The sequence below is a fragment of the Hyperolius riggenbachi genome, chromosome 10, assembly GCF_040937935.1.
Source record: "Hyperolius riggenbachi isolate aHypRig1 chromosome 10, aHypRig1.pri, whole genome shotgun sequence".
NCBI lineage: Eukaryota > Metazoa > Chordata > Amphibia > Anura > Hyperoliidae > Hyperolius > Hyperolius riggenbachi.
This window is the reverse complement of record NC_090655.1, coordinates 120,432,112-120,454,443: the sequence shown is the minus strand read 5'-3', so window position 1 is coordinate 120,454,443 and position 22,332 is coordinate 120,432,112. Positions and strand designations below refer to the sequence as shown.

General features: G+C 42.3%; 1 protein-coding gene across 1 annotated transcript in view; it reads left to right on the top strand.

The window, feature by feature from the left end:
- PPA1 (inorganic pyrophosphatase 1) overlaps positions 1–22,332 on the top strand; it is a 141,199-nt gene that overhangs the window by 28,866 nt on the left and 90,001 nt on the right. The window contains exons 2-3 of the mRNA XM_068255531.1: positions 13,862–13,926; positions 22,254–22,307. Coding sequence (XP_068111632.1) covers positions 13,862–13,926; positions 22,254–22,307 — 119 coding nt within the window. The remainder of the gene's footprint in view (positions 1–13,861; positions 13,927–22,253; positions 22,308–22,332) is intronic.

Here is a 22,332-nt window from a genome sequence, read left to right as displayed (position 1 = left end):
AACGTCTCCTCACTCGAGAAGCATACTGGATTTTCCAGTTGGGGACTCGCTCACCAAGAGGTCTTAATACAAGATGGGACCTATATTCAGTTACCTGATAGTGTTACCGTCCTTGCGTTGCCTAATTTTTTCATTATTCATTTTTTATTTTCATTTTCCATTTTTGGTCTGTCTTTGTGCAATATTTATAGTACTGTGTTATTATATGCCATATCTATTGTTGCAATAGGTTTACAATGTATTTAATTATATGTATTTATATTTTATACTTTGTATGTGTTTTTATCCTACTATTGTGTTTGGGGTACTTCCCAAAGATGTATGCGACACACTCCTTTGTGAGGGTGGAGCCTTGAGCTTGTGATACTGGGTGTGGTGCAACTCTATTTAAAGACCACCCTTGTTCACTTGCACCCATGCTATGATTAAGGACGTGTGACGTCCGAAACATGTCAGCATTTGGTGTTGTTTTTAGCCCATGTGTTTGATACAATAAAGCCGGTTTGACCATACCGACATCGTGCGGACTTCACTTTCTATTGCCTTGGATTTTGGGTCGGAGCGGCCTGTTGCCCTGCACTGTCGGTGGTTGGAGGTTTGAGCGGAGTTCCACAACCTTAAAGAGACACTGAAGCGAAAAAAAATTATCATGTAAAGATTGGTATGTGTAGTACAGCTAAGAAATAAAACATTATGCTGGGAATACACAGCTCGATTTTGCGCCATTTAGATGGCTCGATTGATCATTTCCGACATGTCCGATCTCCCGCCTGATCGATTCTATGCTCGATTTTGCATAGGGAACAATGGGAAAAGATAAGAAAAACGAATGGAAGATAAGAAAGTCGCCTGCACAATCGAGCGTGAAAATGCGAGCCATGTATTCCCAGCATTAGGAGCAGAGACATAATGAGAATGTTTCCAGTACAGGTTGTTGGGTCCAGTACAGGTTGTACAGAGTTGAGAAACTCCAGTTATCTATGCAAAAGAGCCATTGAGCTCCATGACTCCCAGAGAGCTCTGTCTTCTGAAGCTTGTTATCTTACGTGTTTCACAGGTTTTGTTTTGTGTTTGGTTTTTCTTCTGCAGAGAAGGGTTCAAAAATTCAGTAGGCTGCTCTGTAAAATCATTTAGAATGCTGAGTAGTGTGTAAACTGCAAATATTAGAAAATGATGCAATGTTATAAAAAACTATATAACTGAAATGAAAAATGTGAGAATATGGTCTTTGCTACTAATGTTATAGTAATTATCCGTACTACACAACCAATTCATTATATTATAATTTTTCCCCTCGCTTCAGTGCCACTTTAAAATTCCACTATTACAACTGTAAATTGCTGTGCACCTACAGTACAGACCAAAAGTTTGGACACACCTTCTCATTCAAAGAGTTTTTTCTTTATTTTCATGACTGTGAACATTGTAGATTCACACTGAAGGCGTCCAAGCTATGAATTAACACACGTGGAAGTATAGTACATAACCAAAAAGTGTGAAACAACTGAAAATATGTCATATTCTAGGTTCTTCAAAGTAGCCACCTTTTGCTTTGATTACTGCTTTGCACACTCTTACAACCCAACTAGTGCATGAGACCTGCATTGCAACAGTGGCCTAGTAATATGGGATTGGTGAGTGATTGGTCGCAACGCTGTCGACAATATGTAATGTGACAATCACTCACCAATCCCATATTACTAGGCCACTGTTGCAATGAAGGTCTCATGCACTAGAGACTTCTGGAAGCGGATTCACTGTGTGCATAGTAAACATTTAAGATTGGTTGGAGGTACCCATACATGTACTATCTGGATTGTATGTATAATCAGTAAACTAAAAATATCAAGTTTGCGCAGGAAAATCGGGTAATTTTACTGCCACCACTCTTGTTTTTTTGGGAGGAAAGAGACTCCCGCTAACTATTCCTAAAAAAAGAAGAAAACTGTTATTTACAACCCAACTAGCAAAACAATTTATAAGAAAATAATAGAACAATGCGGTAGAATGACTCCTCAGAGGGTAGATCCTTTGTAGCAACAATCAGATGACCAGAACAGGCACAAGACTGAATGATAAAATTGTTAGTTTTATTCTAAAACTACTGTGAAGTTTAGGGGATCGCAGCCAGCACGCAGTACACAGTTGTATAAAACACAAAGTCCGTTTATTTTGTAGCAGTAATATAAACAGCTAACTCCAGCACAAATTGGAAAATAAATGGCAAGCTTACTTCAGCTTTGTAGTCCATATAGCAGTAGTAATAGTCCAGCTTATTCAGACACAGTTCATTTAAGCCAAAGCCATACAAACAGCAGTCCAAAGTATGGTTTGGCTTCCAGCAATGGCCTCAATTCATAAAGCTTATCAAACACTTTATCGAACGAAATCTAACTTTGACTTCACTAAGGTGTTATAAATTTATCAAATGTTTTATCTGTAAAACGTTCAATAAATCTATAACACCTTTGTGAATTAAAAATTAGATTTTACACACACACACGCACGCACGCACGCACGCACGCACACGCACACACACGCACATTTATTGTGGTATACCTGCACAGTACTTTTGGTAACCTGAGCTCAGAGCATATACAGGCATTCCTGTCAGCTCTGACCCCAGAGTTTGATCTTCAGCAGCTGACCTCTGATCACTCTAGGGCTAGGCAGCTGGCTGAGATTTGTAGACCCACATCCGTGAGGATACTACAGTGCGACTCCAACCTGCGTGTGCTTAGTGGCCAAACCGCTAAGCCACCAGCAGCGGAAGCTCAATCAGAGGTGTACAGGGAGAATGGTAATAACTCCAGTGGACCCATTCCCCAGGCAGCATACACCCCAGGTGAAAGCATAGTCCATGTGGATTGTTAGAAGCCCATGCAGACAAAACGCAGGAAGTACTAGGAGTGTATAGCCACGCGAGAATTGGCAGATGAGGGGAATGTAAACACACACACACACACACACACACACACACACACACACACACACACACACACACACACACACACACACACACACACACACACACACACACACACACACACACACACACACACACACACACACACACACACACACACACACACACACACACACACACACACACACACACACACACACCCCTCACGTACTCCCAGAAGGCCTCGCTGAAGCGCACTGCAAAACCTTCACAAAAACCTTGGGTAGAAAAGTACAGCAATTCACAGAAGGGACCCAGGGACTTACAAGCCCTTACGGCAGCTCCCCTATCACACCCCTCCTCAGGTGCAAGCAGAAGTAAAGTTGAAGTATGAGGAGATTTTACAGATGGCTGTCCTCTGCAAATCATCTAGCCCACAGGCCGCCAGGTTCTGTGAGGACTATGGGAGGCCGGACGACCTCACAATAACCGATGCGTATCCCATGTCTCCCCTCGGTGATTTGTTGGATTGGCTGGCATCAGCCAACTATCTAACAATCATGGATCAGAAGCACGGATACTGGCAGATTCCAACCGTTCCTGAGGCGCACCTGGAATCCACATTTCTCCTGCCATTTAACTTAAACTCCTCAAGCGGCTGTCTTTTGGTGTGATTAATTCCCCAGCCACCTTTCAACAGGCGTGGAACGACCTGTTGGGAGGCAAGCACGGTTGTACATTCACGTACCCAGATGACATCCCTGTGTTCTGCCCGACATGGAAGCAACACTGCGATCACTCATCCCTGTCAGCAGCCAATCTGACCATTGAACCTGACGCAGATCAGATTGTCATGAGAGAGGTACAGGCCTCTCTGGGAGCAGTGGGGTACTACAGGAAATTTGCCAAGCCCTGTAGCATCCTGGCTAAACTACCGACCAACACAAAAAGGGCAACCTCACAAGGTCATGTGGAACCCAGGCTTTCCCGCTGTAATGAACCCAAGTAGCAAGTTGGTATTGCTTCAGTCGTGGTCTTGTGTGACCAGTCCTTCCGCAATTTTTTTTCCCCCCCCCCCCAGAAGGAGGTGTCACGCTCACACGGTTCCTGAGAAAACAGTGTGTGCGCCATTTAAGTCACAAATGCAAATGTCATTGCAAGTAACCAAAATGACATTTTTATTTATTATTCAACTTTTTTTTTTTTTCCCGTCTCTTCTCCCTGGCTCTTTGATAGCTTCTAGTTACCGAACCTTACACCTAAGTGTGAAAAGCTGGTCACAAGCATCCCTGGAAGAGTTTTTAGGCCATCTATCAGAGATTAGGTGGACAGAAGCTCATAAAAAGCATCCTTCTCTAGACTGTTACGAACCGACCCAGCAGGTTTCCGACACGTAGCTGCCTTCTGGCCTGACTTGACAGAGACAGGAGTGATCCCTATCACTTCAGCTGGGGACTTCCAAAAGTTCAACCAACCTTAAAAACTATATTTAAGAATGGGCACAGTTTTGTAATATTTCCGGTGTTACAAGGCTACCAGGTCCTTCAAATTCGCAGAGTGTGTTGGATTTCACGTGCCACTGGTCCTGAGAGATTTACAACCATCTGGATCTTCCAGAACCTGTGCTACAAACGGTGGAAGTCAAAAACTGTGTTATGAGCCATCCATTGTCATCATGTTTCATATCAAATGATTTGTAAAATTATGCTAAGTGTGAATATGCATTCTGTTTCTTGGTGTGACCTATGGGCACAGAGACCGGACAAAACAGGAACAGAATCTCGACTCTGCCTTTTCAGTAAGCCAGCATCTATTTAGTAGGAGACCTTAGGCAAGTCCTCCCTAACGCTGCTACTGCCTATAGAGCGCGTCCTAGTGGCTGCAGCTCTTGGGCGCTTTGAGTCCGCCAGGAGAAAAGCAAGATATAAATGTTATGTCAAGGTCCTTCATCTAAAATCTTTGTCGAATAACATACCGACAGCCAGCTGGACACTGGCAAAATCACTTGGCTTATTTCCCAAAAAGAGCATGGCAATCGGCCATCTTGGACTTTCTCCAAAGACTTGCGATTGCCGCATGGACTACCAATAACCGTATTTGAACTGTATATTAAGACATTCTGTTTCTTTTCATCTCTCCCCTTTTTTCTATCAAACCAATGTGTTCTGTCTGACAGGTATATTTATCTGTGGGTTAAAGTATACTGTGAGTTATGTAGTTTTAGAATAAAACTAACAATTTTATCGTTCAGTCTTGTGCCTGTTCTGGTCATCTGATGATTGGTACAAAGGATCTACCCTCTGAGGAGTCCTTCTACTGCATTGTTTTATTATTTTCTTATAAATTGTTGTTTTGCTAGTTATAGGTTGTAAATAACAGTTTTCTTCCTTCTAGGAATAGCTAGCGGGAGTCTCTTTCCTCCCTAACATGAGAGTGGTGGCAGTGAAATTACCCGATTTTCCAGCACAAAATCAATATTTTTAGTTTACCGATTGTACACACAATAGGGATTGTACATGTGTGGGCACCTCCAACCAATCCTAACAGTTTACTATGCACACAGTGAATCTGCCTAGAGAAGTCTCTAGTGCAGGAGACCTGCATTGCAACAGTGGCCTAGTAATACGGGATTGGTGAGTGATTGTCACATTACATATTGTCGCTACGCTGTCCACAATCTGTAGCGTCAGTCTGTTCACCATACTTCCAACCATCGGAGGTGACTATTCCCCGATTGGTAATGGGAGCAGATTACACGGGATTGGCACACACTGTCACATCACTACCGTCTGACGATCTAGCAACCGGTCTTTGAACGTCTTTTAGACGGGATCGCGGGGCTGGATTGGCACACCCCCGCACATACATTTTCTTGCATTTTGCGTGCGTTTTAATGTGTTTGCAGTTCACATATGCATTTTGCTTGTGTTTTTGATATGCTTTTTATGGTAATAGGAAGCGGAAATACATCATCAAACTTGTGTTTTTATTTTTAAAAAAAGCGCAATGTCTCTGCGTCACCATTGACTGTCATTATGTGCGTTTTTGAAAAATATGCAACAAAACCAGTGTTTTTAAAACCGCACATTGCATAACGCAAGTACATGTGGCCTGTTGACTTGCACTATGTGCGTTTTCGCAGTGGTTTCCGCAACGCTAGCGTTTCTGCTTAGTGTGTTCCCTGCCTCTCACTGGTAACTACCAGTAATTAGAAGTTACACTCCGGTGTTGCTGAGGAAAAACACTTGAGAGCAGGGAACAGATAACATTTTCAATAGGTCAAGGTTTGTCTTGACCTATTAAAAAGCTGAAGTTATTCACCTGAGGCAATCCAAAACTTCAGACCTAGATTTTTAAACTTTTTATAATCAAAAGAATGAGTTTCTAGAAAAGTCCTATTTAGAATTAGATTTGCATATAAAATTGTTTTAGTTTATTTATTTTTTTTAATCCATTTTAAAGTGACACTGAAAACTTGATATGATTATTCTACAGGGGATGGACAAACTAATGTAGACACCTTGAAAATCAACAAAATATATTTTAATATGGTATAGGTTCACCTTTTGCGGTAATTACAGCCTCAATTCTCTGAGGTATTGATTCATACAAATTGTGAATTGTTTCCAAAGGCATTTTAGCCCATTCTTCAGTCAAAACACCCTCCAGTTCTTTTAGAGACGACGGTGGTGGAAATCGACTTCTTACTTAAATCTCTAAAAAAAAACATAAATGCTCAATGTTGAGGTCTGGGGATTGTGGTGGCCAGATGAGGTGAATGTTCCTCATGCCATTCTTTAACAATTCTAGCTGTATGGATTGGGGCATTATTATTTTGAAAGATAGCATTCCCCTCCGGAAACATTTCTTGAACCATAGGATGAACTTGGTTGCCCAAAATTCCTAAATGGTCTCTGCTGTTAAAGCGGTTTAAAACTCTGACAACATTTTCAACAAAAATGTGTGTTTTCCTACTTTTTTTTTTTTTTTTTTTTATAACCCATACAATTATCATATTTGCTTTTTGTGCACAAGTTATTCATTTAGACATAACTTCCCAAAGTTCAGTTAATTTATTTTTAAAGCTGCTGGTGCATTTTATTCATAACTGTTGTAATTCTGTTGTGAATGTAGCCACCAGTGATTTCTGATCTGTGTTTCACCCCAGGACTCATCAGCTGAAGTCTTGCACAGCCAGAGAATGTTTACATAAATGTATCAAGTAAAGAATGTGTACACAAGATAAGCTTAACAGCAGTTCGGATGCGGGTTCTCCCTGCAGAAGAGTCAGCCCTGTGATGTAACCCTTTGAATGCTGTTTTACTTAAAAAAAAAAAAAAAAAAAACATTAGTATATTATATGCTGTAAATAATCTTTTAGAGCAAAGAATACATTCTGGATTATATTCCACTTTAATTTTCTCATGAAGGGAAATCATTGGCCCAGCAGATTTCCAAGAAATAGCACCCCAGATCATCACAGAACCCCCGCCATGTTTTACGGTTGGGAGAAGGCAGTCTGGATGAAATGCTTCTTTCGGCTGTCTCCAAACGTACACTCGGCCAGAGGTCGGAAATAAGGTAAACGATGATTTGTCAAAGAAAATCACGTATTTCCACTGCTCGAGGGACCAATTCTGGTGGTTTCTACACCACTCTAAACGCTTTGAAACATTTGTCTTTGAGAGCAGAGGTTTTCTAATTGCACTTCTTCCGTGGAATACAGATTTGTGCAGCTCCCAATGAACAGTTTTTGTGGAAACTGGGTTCTGTAGGTGTTCGTTCAGCTCTGCAGTGATTTTAGGAGTCGTGGTCTTGCAAGCTTTTCTAACAATTCGATTTGGAATCGACGGTCTCTCTCAGACAAATTTGATTTTCGGCCACAACTGTGCTTTGCTGAGGACTTTTTTCCTTCTCTTTCAAAGGCAGTCATTACTTTTGAGACAGTACCTTTTTGAAATGCCAAGCATTCGGTCAGTTTGTTACAGTAGCGCCTTCCATACGAGCACCAACAATTTGGCCTCTTTGAAAGTCTGCCTTTTTTATAAATTATAACCAACTTTTGTTTAAATATCTGTAAAAGAAAACACAATTAATTTAATTAAACATATAAAATAACAGAAAATAAACAAATAATTTAACATGTCAAGTTTTGATTGCTTAAAACATGTTCGAAGATTATGATGCCAATATGTTAGGTGTTTCCATTATTTTGTTATATTATGAACACATTAGAGTGAACCTAAAGGCAACAAAAAAAATGCCAGGAGGCCGCAATAGCAGCATAGGGGGCGATATACAGGCTGGGAACGCGAACAATCACTCGCGTTCCCATGCCTGTCGGCCGGTGACGGCCAAACCGAAAGTGTTCGCCGGCGGGTCCTGGGCCATCGGAGCGGGGCTGCGAGGGCACCAATCCTCTGCAGGGGGCTGAGGGAAGCCCCAGGTGAGTTAATCTAATTTTATTTTTTGGTTGACTTTAGGTTCTCTTTAAGCATCAGCAGGTAGTCTCAGCCTTAAAGTGGATCCGAGATAAACTTTTACTCATTGCATAATTGTGTCCCTTTCCTATACTTTATACAGCATTCCTCAAGCCAAATACTTTTTTTTGTTTTAATACTTTAATTCCCTATAAACTAAACAAGCCATGCCCACAGGTTTTCAGAGTGCCAAGGCATTTTCAGACAATAGCAAGGGCTTAAGGCTCGTACACACGTTGGATTTTTGCAAACGACCCGTCGTTTGGACGTCCAAACGACCAGTCGTTTGGATGTCAAATCAGGCGTGTGTACAGTCTGTCGTTCAGCTGATAAGACTTGACTTGAGCCGCGGATCGCTCAAGTCCAGTCTTATCAGCTGAACGACACTGTACACATGCCCGATTTGATGTCCAAACGACCGGTCGTTTGCAAAAATCTGACGTGTGTATGTAGCTTTACAGGATCTCAGTCTGGGCAGGAGGAGGGGAAGTGTTACTAGCCATTGACTTTAAAGGCAGAAGGGAGGAAGGAGGAGGAGAGGGGACTGAGTTTACACACAAGAAAGCAGATACCATCTCCAGCCCTTAGGGCCCGTTCACACTGCACGCGTTTCCAGCCGCGTTTTGGAAACGCGTGCAGGTGGCCAGAACGCACGACATCAGACATTGCATAGAGTGCAATGTCTGATGTTCACACTGCATGCGTTCCGGACCTGTGCGGTCCGGGAACGCATGCTGCACGCAGATTTTGCAAAAACGCGTGGCTGTCCCATTCACTTTTCAGTGATGGGATCAGCCACGCAACGCACACAAACGCGGATGGCCATGCGTTCGTACGCGTTGCGGTCCGCACGCGTTCCGCACGCATGGCCATCCGCATTTCTGATCTGAACTGGCCTAGACTGTGACAATATGACAAAGAATGTGACTGCCCTCATTGTATCACAGGAATAAATAATCATACACTTTTTAAACTTTTGCAGCTAGATATGCAGTGTAAACGATCTAAACTTTAGATAAGAGATATATATATAGAGAGAGAGAGAGAGAGAGAGAGAGAGAGAGAGAGATATACTGTATATACAGAAGTTACTTGTTATAGTTAGTTTTTCATCTTGGATCTGCTTTAACAAAAAAAGTATTATAATGTGAAAGCAACCTTTTTAAATGCTAATTTTAAACTTTGGTTTAGGTTTGCTTGCATTGCCTTCTGCTAAAACACAGTCCCTAAACTGATAGAGGCGTTAGATTGTAAACTCCCCTATGGGATTGTAAATTATTTAACAATCTGATGTTCTGTACTATGGCAGAATTGTCAGTGCTATATGAATGTGTAAATAAAATAACATTTCCCATAAAAATGTTCAGATTTAAGCTTGAGTGCCTTGTATCAGTGCAGTGGTCCTCTAAGAGCTATTCCTCAATTTCTAAGTTACATACCTACCCTTTTTATAGAAGTTCTGATACTAACTTTATTGTAAACTTGCACTAAACAAATGCTCGGTTTTCAAATGAATTTTCTGCAGCCTGCAGGCATTCGCTGATTTGTTGTCTGGGTAACCTTTTTTTGTTGTCAGCTATGAAATTGTCTTTGTCTTCTTGCTGTGCTTATTTGTATAGCGTATACCCAGGAGATGAAGTCTTTGTTTACTTGAGCTTGGAATTTATAAAGAATGCAGCTAATAAATGGATCCTGGGAAGCTCATTATATTCTGAACTACCAGCATCCATTAAGTAAGATCTAGACACAACTGCATATTAGCAATGTGAATGGAAGGGTTTTTACAAACTGGGCCTTATTTACTGATGTTTTCTTGCTAGGTCATTTGGAAAAGATAAGTAATCCTACAAGCTTGACATGGCTTTATTTAAAGCCTAACTAAACCCCAAATTAAACACATAAATGCAAACGCTTTCAGGATTTTCCTTGTTCAAAGTAATAATGTAGCTTGTTTTAAATATTGAGTTTGGAAATTAACTTTTCTGATTAAAAAGGAAAAAAAAAACCCTTGTAAAGCTGTGCATACCTGCAGCTGTGCACCTCTGTAAAGCCTTAGGAACTCTAGACACAGCTTGTCAACTTGGGAAGCCCTACCTCTTTATATAGATACTATGTTTACCTGAAAATAAGCCCTAGTTGGAATTTCAAGCATGCTCAAAATATAAGCCCTACCCCGGAAATGAGGAAGAGGCAACTAGCAAGCAGGGACACAGCGGTGCAGTGCCAATCGGGCACAGGTCCTGTCATCCCGGCACACAGCAAGGTTATCAGCTGTGTGCAGGGATGACAGGGCAGGTGCCTGATCAGTACAGTAGCATAGCTTTGGATCCAGCAGAGGATGAGGCGGAACAGTGAGGAAGGCAGGAGGACACACAGCACAATACAAAGGGACAGGAAATATTCTGCTGATACATTTCCTGATAGAAATATAAGACCCCTCCTGAAAATAAGTCCTAGCACATCTTTTGGACAAAAAATTACTATAAGCCACTATCTTATTTTCAGGGAAACACTGTATATGACTTCCTCTGCACTGCTGAGATTCTAAAGTATAGTATGGTAGTTGTCAAGTGGACACACCTGAGTAGCCTGGACACACCTGAGTCAAGTTGACACAACCAACAGCAGAGTTCAGACAGTGAAGAAGATAACTTTTATTGCAGTTCCCAGCATACAGTATCTGAATTGTGAAAAATAAATTCTGTCCATTACTTTGGTTCTTTACACTGTTTACATTCATTTTTTCCTGATTGCTGATAGAATTAGCCTTGCTCAGTTTTGAGTTACTTTTTTTTTTTTTTTTTTTTTTTTTTTAATGGGTATTCACTGTAGTCATACACATGCCTTCAGTCACAAAACTTAATTCAGTAAACTTTTAGTATGGTCCAATATGACCCATGCATACTTGCCACCAAATGGTAAACTGTCTAACTCCAGTCGATGGCACCTATTGAAATCACTTTTTTTTTTTTTCCCTTAGTTGATATTTTCAAACCTAATCAATAAAATGCTTTTAAAGCCATAAGCAAACCAGAAAATACACTTATATACGTTAATTTGACTGCACCTTTTCACTTTCTTTTTGGTACTTTTTTAATTGCAGAGTTCTGAAAAGTAATTTTTAAACAGGTGAAAATTTTTCTCCTATGGGGAAAAAAAATTGAATTGAATAAGGGCCAATGTTTAAGGAGTTCAGAGTTCCTATTCACACAAAAGACTGCCCGACACGTGTTTCATGGCCAAAAGCTGCTTCCTCAGAGACACACTGTGTACAAACACCCAAAGTCCAAAGACACCGCAATCTGTATATCAAGAGAAAAAGGACCTCCTTTAGTCCATGGATACATGGAACCATCGTTGAGAGCCTTTTTCTCTTGCTATACAGATTGTGGTGTAAGGCTTGGTGGTGTATTCTCCACAGTCAGCATGCAACGCATGAGCTGACGTGGAGGAGGTACACACACTAGCACAAGGAAACAGGCTATCCCCAGTATAGTGGAGGGGAGGACTGACTCCAAAAGGAGATTGTGGCGCACAGAGCCGGTGCAGATCCGACAGCCACAAACAATGCTTTCGCTATAACGTCTCAGCGCAAAGTAGCGCTGAGCGCATAAACCAGAAATGAGGAGATCAGGACAGGTAGACAGAATGAACGCTTGCTAGCTAGCCGCTACTTAGTGACAGCAAGCGTCCACAACAAGACAGACTGGAATGAGGCAGCCAATGCGTTGCAGCGATGGCGTGCCTCACAAAGACAGGACAGGATAGTCAGGAAATAGCAGGATCAAGATAGATGAACGTAACACAGACAAATATACAATAAGTATGTTTTCCTAGCGTATTACAATTACAGCTATCAATGAAACTATTTGTAACGTCTGACTAACATATGTATATATCGGCAATGAACCGATATATGACATAAGCAGGAACGCTGACTAGGACTGGAGTAATACAGGGAACAGGACTCAGAAGGATTCGCTATCTCTTCGCAGAGATGAACGCAATCCACAAACTGTAACAGGACAGGATTCAGAAGGATTCGCTATCTCCTCGCAGAGATGAACGCAATCCACAAACGGGACCAGGAACAGGATAACTAGCTCAGCACGGGTGATCAACGTGCTAGAACTGACTAACTGAACACAGGATATAAACAGTTCGTGTACGTATATATCAGCGTCACTGATGTATCAACGTAACACGAATACCAGGAAAATAATAAACGTGCTGGTATGCATATATATGGGCAATGAACCAATATATGATGCAAAACCAGCAAAGTATCTTTAGAGCAAGAAACCCGATCGGGGGCTGAAGCGACAGCAAGACAGGCTTAAACTGAAGCTATGAAAACCCGAGGAGTCCTGCAGGAAGCAGATCTTTATACTGAGGTCATCCAATGGGAGCAGACATGCAGATTCCCACACAGGTGAATGATAATCAGTCACAAGTTGACAGCAGGGAAAGGCAGACAAAGCTATGCAGCTTGCATGGAAAGAGATCAGAACTACCTGAGCTGCAGCACTACTACTTCCACCAATGCCTGCTGCAGCAGCGATCATGACATGTCTTGACTTTGGACCATTGGATGTTTGTACACAGTGTGCCTCTGAGGAAGCAGCTTTTGGCCATGAAACACGTGTCGGGCAGTCTTTTGTGTGAATAGGAACTCTGAATTTGTATCCATACGACATGTCCGCAATTTGAAGACTTTATGAATGAAGAATAAATAAGAGAACATTTGGTTCCAAGAAAACCCCTATTGTCTGTTTGTTTGATATTGATTGCTCATAATATTAAAGGGAACCAGAGGCCCCAGAAAAAAGATTCTATACATACCTGGGGCTTCCTCCAGCCCCATACGCACGGATCACTCCCACGCCGCCGTCCTCCGCTTCCTGTATCCGGCGGTCCCGTAGTTTTGGCCATACGGCGGCAGCACGCGGCCAATTGTCCGCATCACAGGGGCTCCCGTCATACCCTTACGCGTGCGGCTGCATACTGCGCAGCTGCACGCGTAAGAGTATGGAGGGAGCCCCTGCTCATGCGGACAATTGGCCACGTCCGCCGGAAGTGACGGGACCCGGTACCGGCGGATCCAAGAAGCGGAGGACGGCGGCGTGGGAGCGATCCGTGCATATGGGGCTGGAGGAAGCCCCAGGTATGTATTGAATCTTTTTTTTTTCTGGGCCCTCTGGTTCCCTTTAAGGGGTGGTACAATACTATTTTATTGTGTTGATAGCAATAATGGTATAGTACTTTTCAGAAACCTCTAACAATGGAGGTACATGGTGTTGGAGACAAGCCTGTGACCCCCAGTGCAACAAACCTCTTGCTTTTTTATTATTGTTTGAATGTTCTGTGCAGAAGCTGGTACTGTGCAAGAGGGTGGGACTCCTTGTGCCTTAGTATTTGATATGGATATTAGATGTGTTGTACAAATATTAACACATCTTGTTTTTCTCTTTTGTAGAAGACTGCAAAGGAAAATACATCTCTCCATTCCATGATATTCCTTTGTATGCTGATGAAGCCAAGGTAAGCATATATATCTGTTTTTAACACCTTTTCAGTTTGGCTTGTTTACATGTAACATCACAACCAGGATTGCACAGTTGTTTTAGGTGTGGGCAGTAAGCAAATGTGCAGTCATTTTGTTAGCTGGAAATGAAAATTCTTTCATGGTTTTTCAAGGATTGCATAAACCAACGTAGCCTCTTCTGTTAAATAACTTATTGAATTACCAGAAGAACAAAGGTGGGTATGAATATCCTGCTGGAATTTAAATAAGTGTGGAATCAGTTGCTGATGAATGTGGTCAGTATACTGTATATGCAAACATACAACTGCTGCACTCAAAACACGTTCACAGCACGCTGGAACACTAAAAGCATACCTGTGGTGTAACAAAAATACCAAGCGGTACGCTAATGTTTTCAAGTTCAGTGTTCCCCCCAGGCTCTTTTAGCCGGGTGCTCCACCAGGCTGTCATAGGTTTGCCTCCTAAACCTCCTCCGATGCTGTAAGCAGAGTGACCCAGAGAAGTGCCAGCCCTGCATTTCCTCGGTTGCGCCCCATCTGGCTACTTTTTCATGCCACCCAGCTGGAAAAAAATTCGGGGGGGGGGGGGGGCGGGGGGGTGTTAGGGAACACTGAAGTTATAACTACCTAGCATGCCGTCTGTGTAATCTTTAGCTGAGCTCTGAACCCGTGGCCTTTCTTTGTGAGACAGTTAAAGGCTAATGTCTTTCTGGGCAAGGAGGCGGTAATACACTCCAGAACCTGGCTGATCCTGGGCTTTGCTGAGGTCAACGGACAAACAATCATATAGATGGATCCTATGTTGTTTAAAGTACCGTATATACTCGAGTATGAGCTGAAATTTTAGGACCAAAAAATTACCCCAAAAGTGGGGGTCTCAGCTTGTACCCGAGTTTTAACTTAGTGCTAGTGTCGCCCCCCCCCTCTATCAAATGCCGGTCAGCTCGTGTGGGCAATTTCCTAATTGTGCAGGCAGAATGCACTGCAGTGATGTTATGTCCCCATATCGGCCTCCATATCCTTCTCACCTCGGGTAAAGATACTTCCAGTCAATATGCAGTTGATATAACTGGTGAACATTATCAATGTCCTTGTTTTCATTTTTTTTATATTAGGTTTGATATATAAATACTTAATCTAACATCTAATATTTTCACATAGCACATGCCTACCTTTCTATCATTTTTAAATTCACATTTTTAAGATATAACTGACTCCTTTGTTGGCTGCCAATGCTCGATAACTCCGTTCTTCTGACTGGCAAAAATGTTTAGCCTATGTGTTTTTCTGTTTGCCAAGAAGCACAGGAGCTGACTTATCCAGGCATCAAGTCATGAAACTCATCAAATTGTTCATATAATACTGGCAGTAAGAAACAAAGATGAAGAGAGCCATTCAGTTAAAAGGTTTTCAACTGACGATTTTAGAGTCCATCCAGTTTAATGCGTTTTATAGCCGAGATTAAAGCCGTTCTCCAGTCAAAAAAAATTAAAAAATTACAAATATTTAGGGGGCATTTCCAGTCCCCTTGCACTAGTTTTAGAAGTAAAGAATGTTTAACAACAAACACCTGATACTCGCAGTCTCGAGAAAAAGAAAATACACCCACTTTTTCAATTTAAGGGGGTTTTTTTTGTGCATCAGGACATAAAATAATATATTGATATACTCTCCTTGTCATTAAAGTACATCTGAGCAGAGGGGGGATAAGGAGGCTGACATTTGTTTCCTTTTAAAGGGACTCCGAGCAGTGCAGAAACTATGGAAAGATGCACATCATTTTAAAGCTCTCTTTCTCCTCTTTCCAATGATATATAAACCGCCACCCTACGCCTTTTAGTTTTCGCTATTTTTGCGATTGAAATTGCCGCGGCAGCGATTTCGATCGCGAAAATAGAGAAAACTAAAAGGCGTAGGGCAACGATTTAGGTGTCGTCAGAAAGAGGAGAAAGAGAGCTTTAAAATGATATCCATCTTTCCATAGTTATATTGTATTACACAGGGCGACTTTTTGTCAAAGTCAGCAGCTGCATTCAGCAGAATGGAGCTGCTGACACTGGGGAAAGTGTCGTCCTGTGTAATACAATATAACTATGGCTTGATGGATATCATTTTAAAGCTCTCTTTCTCCTCTTTCTGATGACACCTAAATCGTTGCCCTACACCTTTTAGTTTTCTCTATTTTCGCGATTGAAATTGCGGCCGCGGCAATTTCAATCGTGAAAATAGCGAAAACTAAAAGACGTAGGGTGGTGGTTTATATATCATTGGAAAGAGGAGAAAGAGAGCTTTAAAATGATATGCATCTTTCCATAGTTCCTGCACTGCTCGGAGTCCCTTTAACCTCCCTGGCGGTACGCAGTTTCAATGTCTGCGTCCGCGGGAGGATTTTTGCCTATAAAATTTTATTTATAGTCTTCAGCTAGCACTTCGCTAGCCAAGTATGCAACCCAAGTGCCTCCGGTCCACTCTGAACCCCAACCCCCCACACCCCCCCCCCCCCGATCGATGCCGGTAATATTTACCCGTCCACTATCCCGCGAGAGCCGCAGCTTCACTGTCACGGCGATCGGGCATGACTAGCGAAGCCGAGAGCTGATTGGGAGGCTGTGTCATTGCGGGATCCCTGGGGGGGTACGTATACCGGCGGCGATCAGAGGGGACCGGAGGCACTTGGGGGGGTATATTTGGCTAGTGAAGTGCTAGCTGAAGACTATAAATAACATTTTATAGGCAAAAATCCTCCCGGGGCCATGCAATCACTGTCGGGCTTACTACCAGGGTGGTTAAACAATGCACATTGCCTGGCTGTCCTGCTGATCCTCTGTCTGTAATACTTTTAGACTTACGCTGGGAATACACTATTTATTTATTTTTCGGCCGATTTTTCTTATCGATTTTCCGAACGTTTTTCTGAACGGTTTCCATTCACTTCTATAAATAAAAAAATAAAAAAAAAAAATCAGATCCGACCTGTTGGAAATTAACTATCGAGCCATCTATCTGCCAAAATAACTCGTGGTGTATTCCCAGCAGGGATGGGCTCAAATTCGGGTGAATCCGGTCCACGCGGCGGTTACGTGATTACAAACACTTCCTTCTTCCGGGTTAAAGGAGGAAGTGTTTGTATTCACGTGCCGTGCGTGGACCGCATTGTGGGAGGCGCCGAGGGGGAGACGTCAGGTAAGCTTGAACCCCCCCCCCCCCCGCCCACCCCGCACAGGTAACTGGGTGAAATCTGGATAGCAACTATTCGGATTCACCCGAATTCGAATTTGAGCCCATCCCTGATTCCCAGCCTTAGACCCTGAAAAAGCTTGCAGATCAGATGTTACTGACTGAAGGCCCACTGAATCCCACACCTGACACAAGCATGCAGCTAATCCAGACACTACTGCAGCTAGAGATCAGCAGGATAGCCAGGCAACTGGTATTGTTTAAAAATAATACGGCAGCCTCCATATCCCTCTCAGTTCAGGTGTACTTTAACAAAAAGTCCAAATTGTGGAAGCCCCTCTATAGGAAATAAGAGAGTAAGTAACAGCCATGTGCCACTCATCACGTGTAAACAAACCAATCAGCAAGTGTAATCACTTCTATAAAAGCAAAAGTTCAGGAATTTTTCTGGTAGGGCGCATTCAAATACATGCATGATAACTAAAATATCTTGCATTTTTCATTTCTCCATTCTGCCCAAAACAGAGCCATGGTTATGACCAAAATTATTCCATACTCTGCGTTGATAATTATTGCAGTGACTTGTTTACTATTTTATATAATATAAATATATCTTATAATTCCATACTGCGATAAATTAAACTTTGACAAGCTGAATTCTACTACCAGGGCTGTGGAGTCCAGGAGTCGGAGCAATTTTGGGTACCGGTGGATTCAATAAACTGAGTCAGATGATTTTTGAACCAAATCCATAGCCTTTGTAAAAATTAGACTAAGGAGTCGGAGCAATTTTGGGTACCTGGAGTCTGAATCGGTGGTTTCATAAATGAGTCATCGGAGTCTGATGATTTTTGTTCAAACTCCACAGCCCTGTATACTACAGTACTTTTTATATTGAAATAATAGAGCATGTCTATTTTTTTTTTTTTTTGCTCCTAAATTGTTTATGGCTTTTGGTTGTCTTATAAAACATGTCATCCTGTAATCAATCTTATTTTCTATAATTTCCAGGGAGGCTATATCTCCCCACAGTGCATGAGACCTTTGATCAGGGGCGTATCTGGGTAATATAGAGCCTATGGCAAAAACTGAAATTGTGCCCCCCCCCCCATTCTGGTCAGAGCCCCTTTCCACTTTAAAAACAGCATCCTTTCTTGCATACATGTGTTGTGTGTGTTTTTGGACTCTGTGTATTGCTAAAGTTACTTTTTTGGAAATATTTCTTCATATTCACTCTGTCCTCTTTTCTTACACCAAGCCAAGTGCACCCTACCTACATAAATTAAGTATCCATGTTCCCCAAATTACAGAATTAATCTGATCTGAAGCCTGACGATGGGGAGGCACAGGGGCAGGCATGGGGGTGCAGCAAAGGAGCATCCCTCTAAATACGCCTCTGTCTCCATTACATGCTGGGGATGCACAGGACAGCACTGGGGCACAGGCTGGGTCACTGACTCCACCAGGGAAGTTTTATTGTGGAGGAACGGAGGAAACCATTAGACCACCTGTCAAGATGTATAGGGGAGGAACCACCAGACCCCTAGGGAAGCTTTATTGAGAAGGGGGGCTCCACTCGACCAGTAGGGAAGCTATATAGAGAGGGACACTCTGGACCACCAGGCAGAATATACTGGGGAGGGAATCACTAGACCACTAGGAAAGCCATATGGGGCAATAAGGGGAAACCACTAGACACCAGAGAACTATGAGGGTGGAAGGTGGGACCACTAGCCTGTTCAACGACAGTTGGTGTGCGCACTCAATCTATGTGCGCTGTTACCTGACCGCCTGCTACTACATACATGCATTGTCCCTCCTCTCCCACCCCCAGCAGCTCCAGCATGGAGGCAGTCAATCAGGAAGGGAATCTAAAGTGGCGCTGGCCGCTGTTGCTATGGCGACTACTTACTCTGGCCAGCCCAGCAGAGAGGACTGTGTGGACCGAAGAGAATGCGCAAGCCGATCAGGGGGAGGAGGATCGCCGGGAAAGCGAGGCAGCAAGTGGAGCCGAGTTGCCGACGTTGCTATGGCGACCACAGATGCTGGAGACAGAGCAGTGGAGAGGACCAGACCGGAAGTGAATAGGCAAGCCGCAGCGGCAGCTCACACACAGTCCCGCTCTCCTCTTCTTCTGTGGGCGTGAGGCATGATAGAAAACAACCCAGCTATTTAGGAAGGTGCACCTGTGCATGCCAGGAGCAGGACACAGACCTAAAGTGGTGATTTATTGCTTACTGGGGATGCGCCCCTCAGGTGAATGACAAGGGGCGCCTATGGCAGGTGCCCTATGTGCACCCCCTGTAGATACGCCCCTGCCTTTGATAATGGAATCCTGAACATTAAGGTCCATTAATGCCCTTAGTGGCCTCCAATAAATTCATCTTCAATCTGAGGTCTCCAGTTCCCTCTTATAATTGGCAACCTTCAGTATACAGCAGCTAGAGTGCAGTTTATGGGAAAAATAACCCCCTGCAGTACTAAACATTTACCCGTTCAGTATTTATCATTGTATCAGGTATGGGATTTGGAGCCGGCACTGGGCAGCATTAATATTCCTAAGAGAAAAATCAATATCACAGAGACATATTTGCTCATGTTAGCTGGTTCACTGAAAACCTGTTGACTTGGAAGTGGTAAAGGGCAATAATTCTTCAGTCATTGTACAACCATTACATTATTCTGACTGGTTGTAAATGAAAAGCATTTCGGTGTTTTATTACAGTTGGTGCATGTCATTGTTATTTTCAGTACATTTAGGGACTAGAAGCCTGATGCGCTTTTTTTTGTTTGTTTGTTTCTTTCTTTCTTTCTTTCTTTCTTTCTTTCTTTCTTTCTTTCTTTCTTTCTTTTTTTCTTTCCAGGGAATGTGAGTTGAGAGGAATATGGAAGCTGCCATCTTCAGTTAGGGTGCAAAAAAGTGCCACACATGTGGTATCGCCGTACTCGGGAGAAGTAGTACAATGTGTTTTGGGGTGTATTTTTACACATACCCATGCTGGGTGGGAGAAATAACTCTGTAAATGGACAATTGTGTGTGTAAAAAAAAAAAAAAAAAAAAAGATTGTCATTTACAGAGATATTTCTCCCACTCAGCATGGGTATGTGTAAAAATACACCCCAAAACACATTATACTACTTCTCCCGAGTACGGCGATATCACATGTGTGGCACTTTTTTGCAGAGGTGCCAAGCGTATTTTGGACTCCGTGCTGTGTATTACTCCAGTTGTGTATTGCCTGAGGAAGCGGGATGTTGCCCGTGAAACGCGTTGCAACTTGTCTTTGGAGTATATAAATAAATTATTTATTACTTGAATCGACAGTACCTGTGTCTGTTTTGGGTTGGCTGGTCCACCACCGCATCCCGAACGTTTTAAACGTTTTAGTGACTTTTATCCTACTGGCGCCTCTGTACAGCTCTATACATTTATTAATTCACCCTTGGTGGAAGGGTGGTACACCCTCTTTTTCTCCTCTATCCACAGAGTGGGGACAGGCTTGGTCTCCCCACCTGCCTTTTCAGTGGTTACCTTGGAGGTAACCCTGGTTTGTAAGTACAATACTTACGTTTCATCATTATCATTCGCACTCCTCCAATACAAGCTACTCTATATTGGGCTCTCGGTTTTCTACCTTTTATTCCCCTCCCCTCATTGCTCATTCTGCTGTCAGATTAGAGCAGACTGCCTTCAGTTCAGAGTGAAAGGAATTTGTTACAGTAAACAAAAATAGAGATAAGCAACTGAATTGTATACATTATTTCCTTTTAATAATGAGGCGAGCGGACAATTTTAAAATCTGCCTTGCCTGAGCTGTAATAGCAATAGTAAAGCTGCTTCACGTGCTTGATATGGAAAATCTGTCAGAGCTTGAGCAAGCCTGCTAAATTAAACATTTCTATAGCTTTGTACTCTGCTTTAAATAATAGCTCAATAACGCTTAGGCCTAGCGCCCACTAGCAGCACTTTTCTAAGCACTTGTAATTTGAAAAGCTCTGGCCAATGTAATGCTTTGTATATGATCCCACATGAGGGATGTGGTGGTTTTTTTTGTTTTGTTTTGTTTGCACCAGCAATTTTTCAAAATCGCCCTAAAAGCGCTTGTGCAAGGATTCCTTATGAGAGTGTTCACATATGAGCAGTTCAATTCCAATCCGCTCACCAAAGTGCTGCCTTTACCATTTGTGGGACGATTTGCCTGGAAGGTGTAGGGAAATCACAAAACACTTGAAAAAGCGTTTTGTATAGCGATACATTGTATTTATATTTTTCTGGGTCAAAGAGTTCACTTCCTGACTTGCATAAGGAAGTGAAAAAAACAAATCGCTCTGCAAAAGCGTAGCGCACAGGTAAGCGCCGGGAGGCGCTAACAAAAAACTCACAAACTGGCGCTGGCGTCAGCTATTGTGATTTTTTTTTTTTTTTTTTTTTTTTTTTTTTTTAGATGTTAACAAAGTCTTAAAGGACAATTGAAGCGAGGCCTATATGGAGGCTGCCATACTTTTTTCCTTTTCAGCAATACCAGTTTCCTGGGTATCCTGCTTGATCATCTGTTCATGGTCTGTGGCTAAAAGTATTAGAGGCAGAGGATCAGCAGGATAGCCAGGCAACAGGTATTGATTAAAAGGAAAAAAAATATGGCAGCCCCCATATCCCTCTCATTACAGTTGTACTGCCAGCTGTGTTGGCTGAGCCAGGCTTTCCCTGAGGAAAGTAGAATCTGCTCAGATGAACCACATATATAAACAGACACGATTTACTACCAGCTGTCTTGAAGACACAGAATTTTACTTCTTTCTTTGAAATGCATTATTGTAGATGAAGATATTGCTGAGGCGCACCCAGGTCATCTACTGGAGCATTTCTTTGCCTCAAGCTGCACATCTTTATTCCCTTTCATTTGCTTGCAGTTCCCTTGTAGAGTTTTGTAAAAGGTTTTAAAAAATCATGATGATGAACTAAAGCTAACCCGAAGAAAACACAGGATTTGCTTTTCAGCTGGTTTAGGCAATTGTAATTTATGGCAATATGCCTACATTTAGAAGATATTTAGTTCATCATTGATGTTTATTTTCTTGTTTTGTACCTTCCTATAACGGTTTAACTCCTAAAAAGCCAATTTTAATTAACGTGCTTTGTTTTGCAGGGCATATTCAACATGATTGTAGAAGTACCAAGATGGACAAATGCCAAGATGGAGGTTAGTTTAAATGGAAAATAGTCTA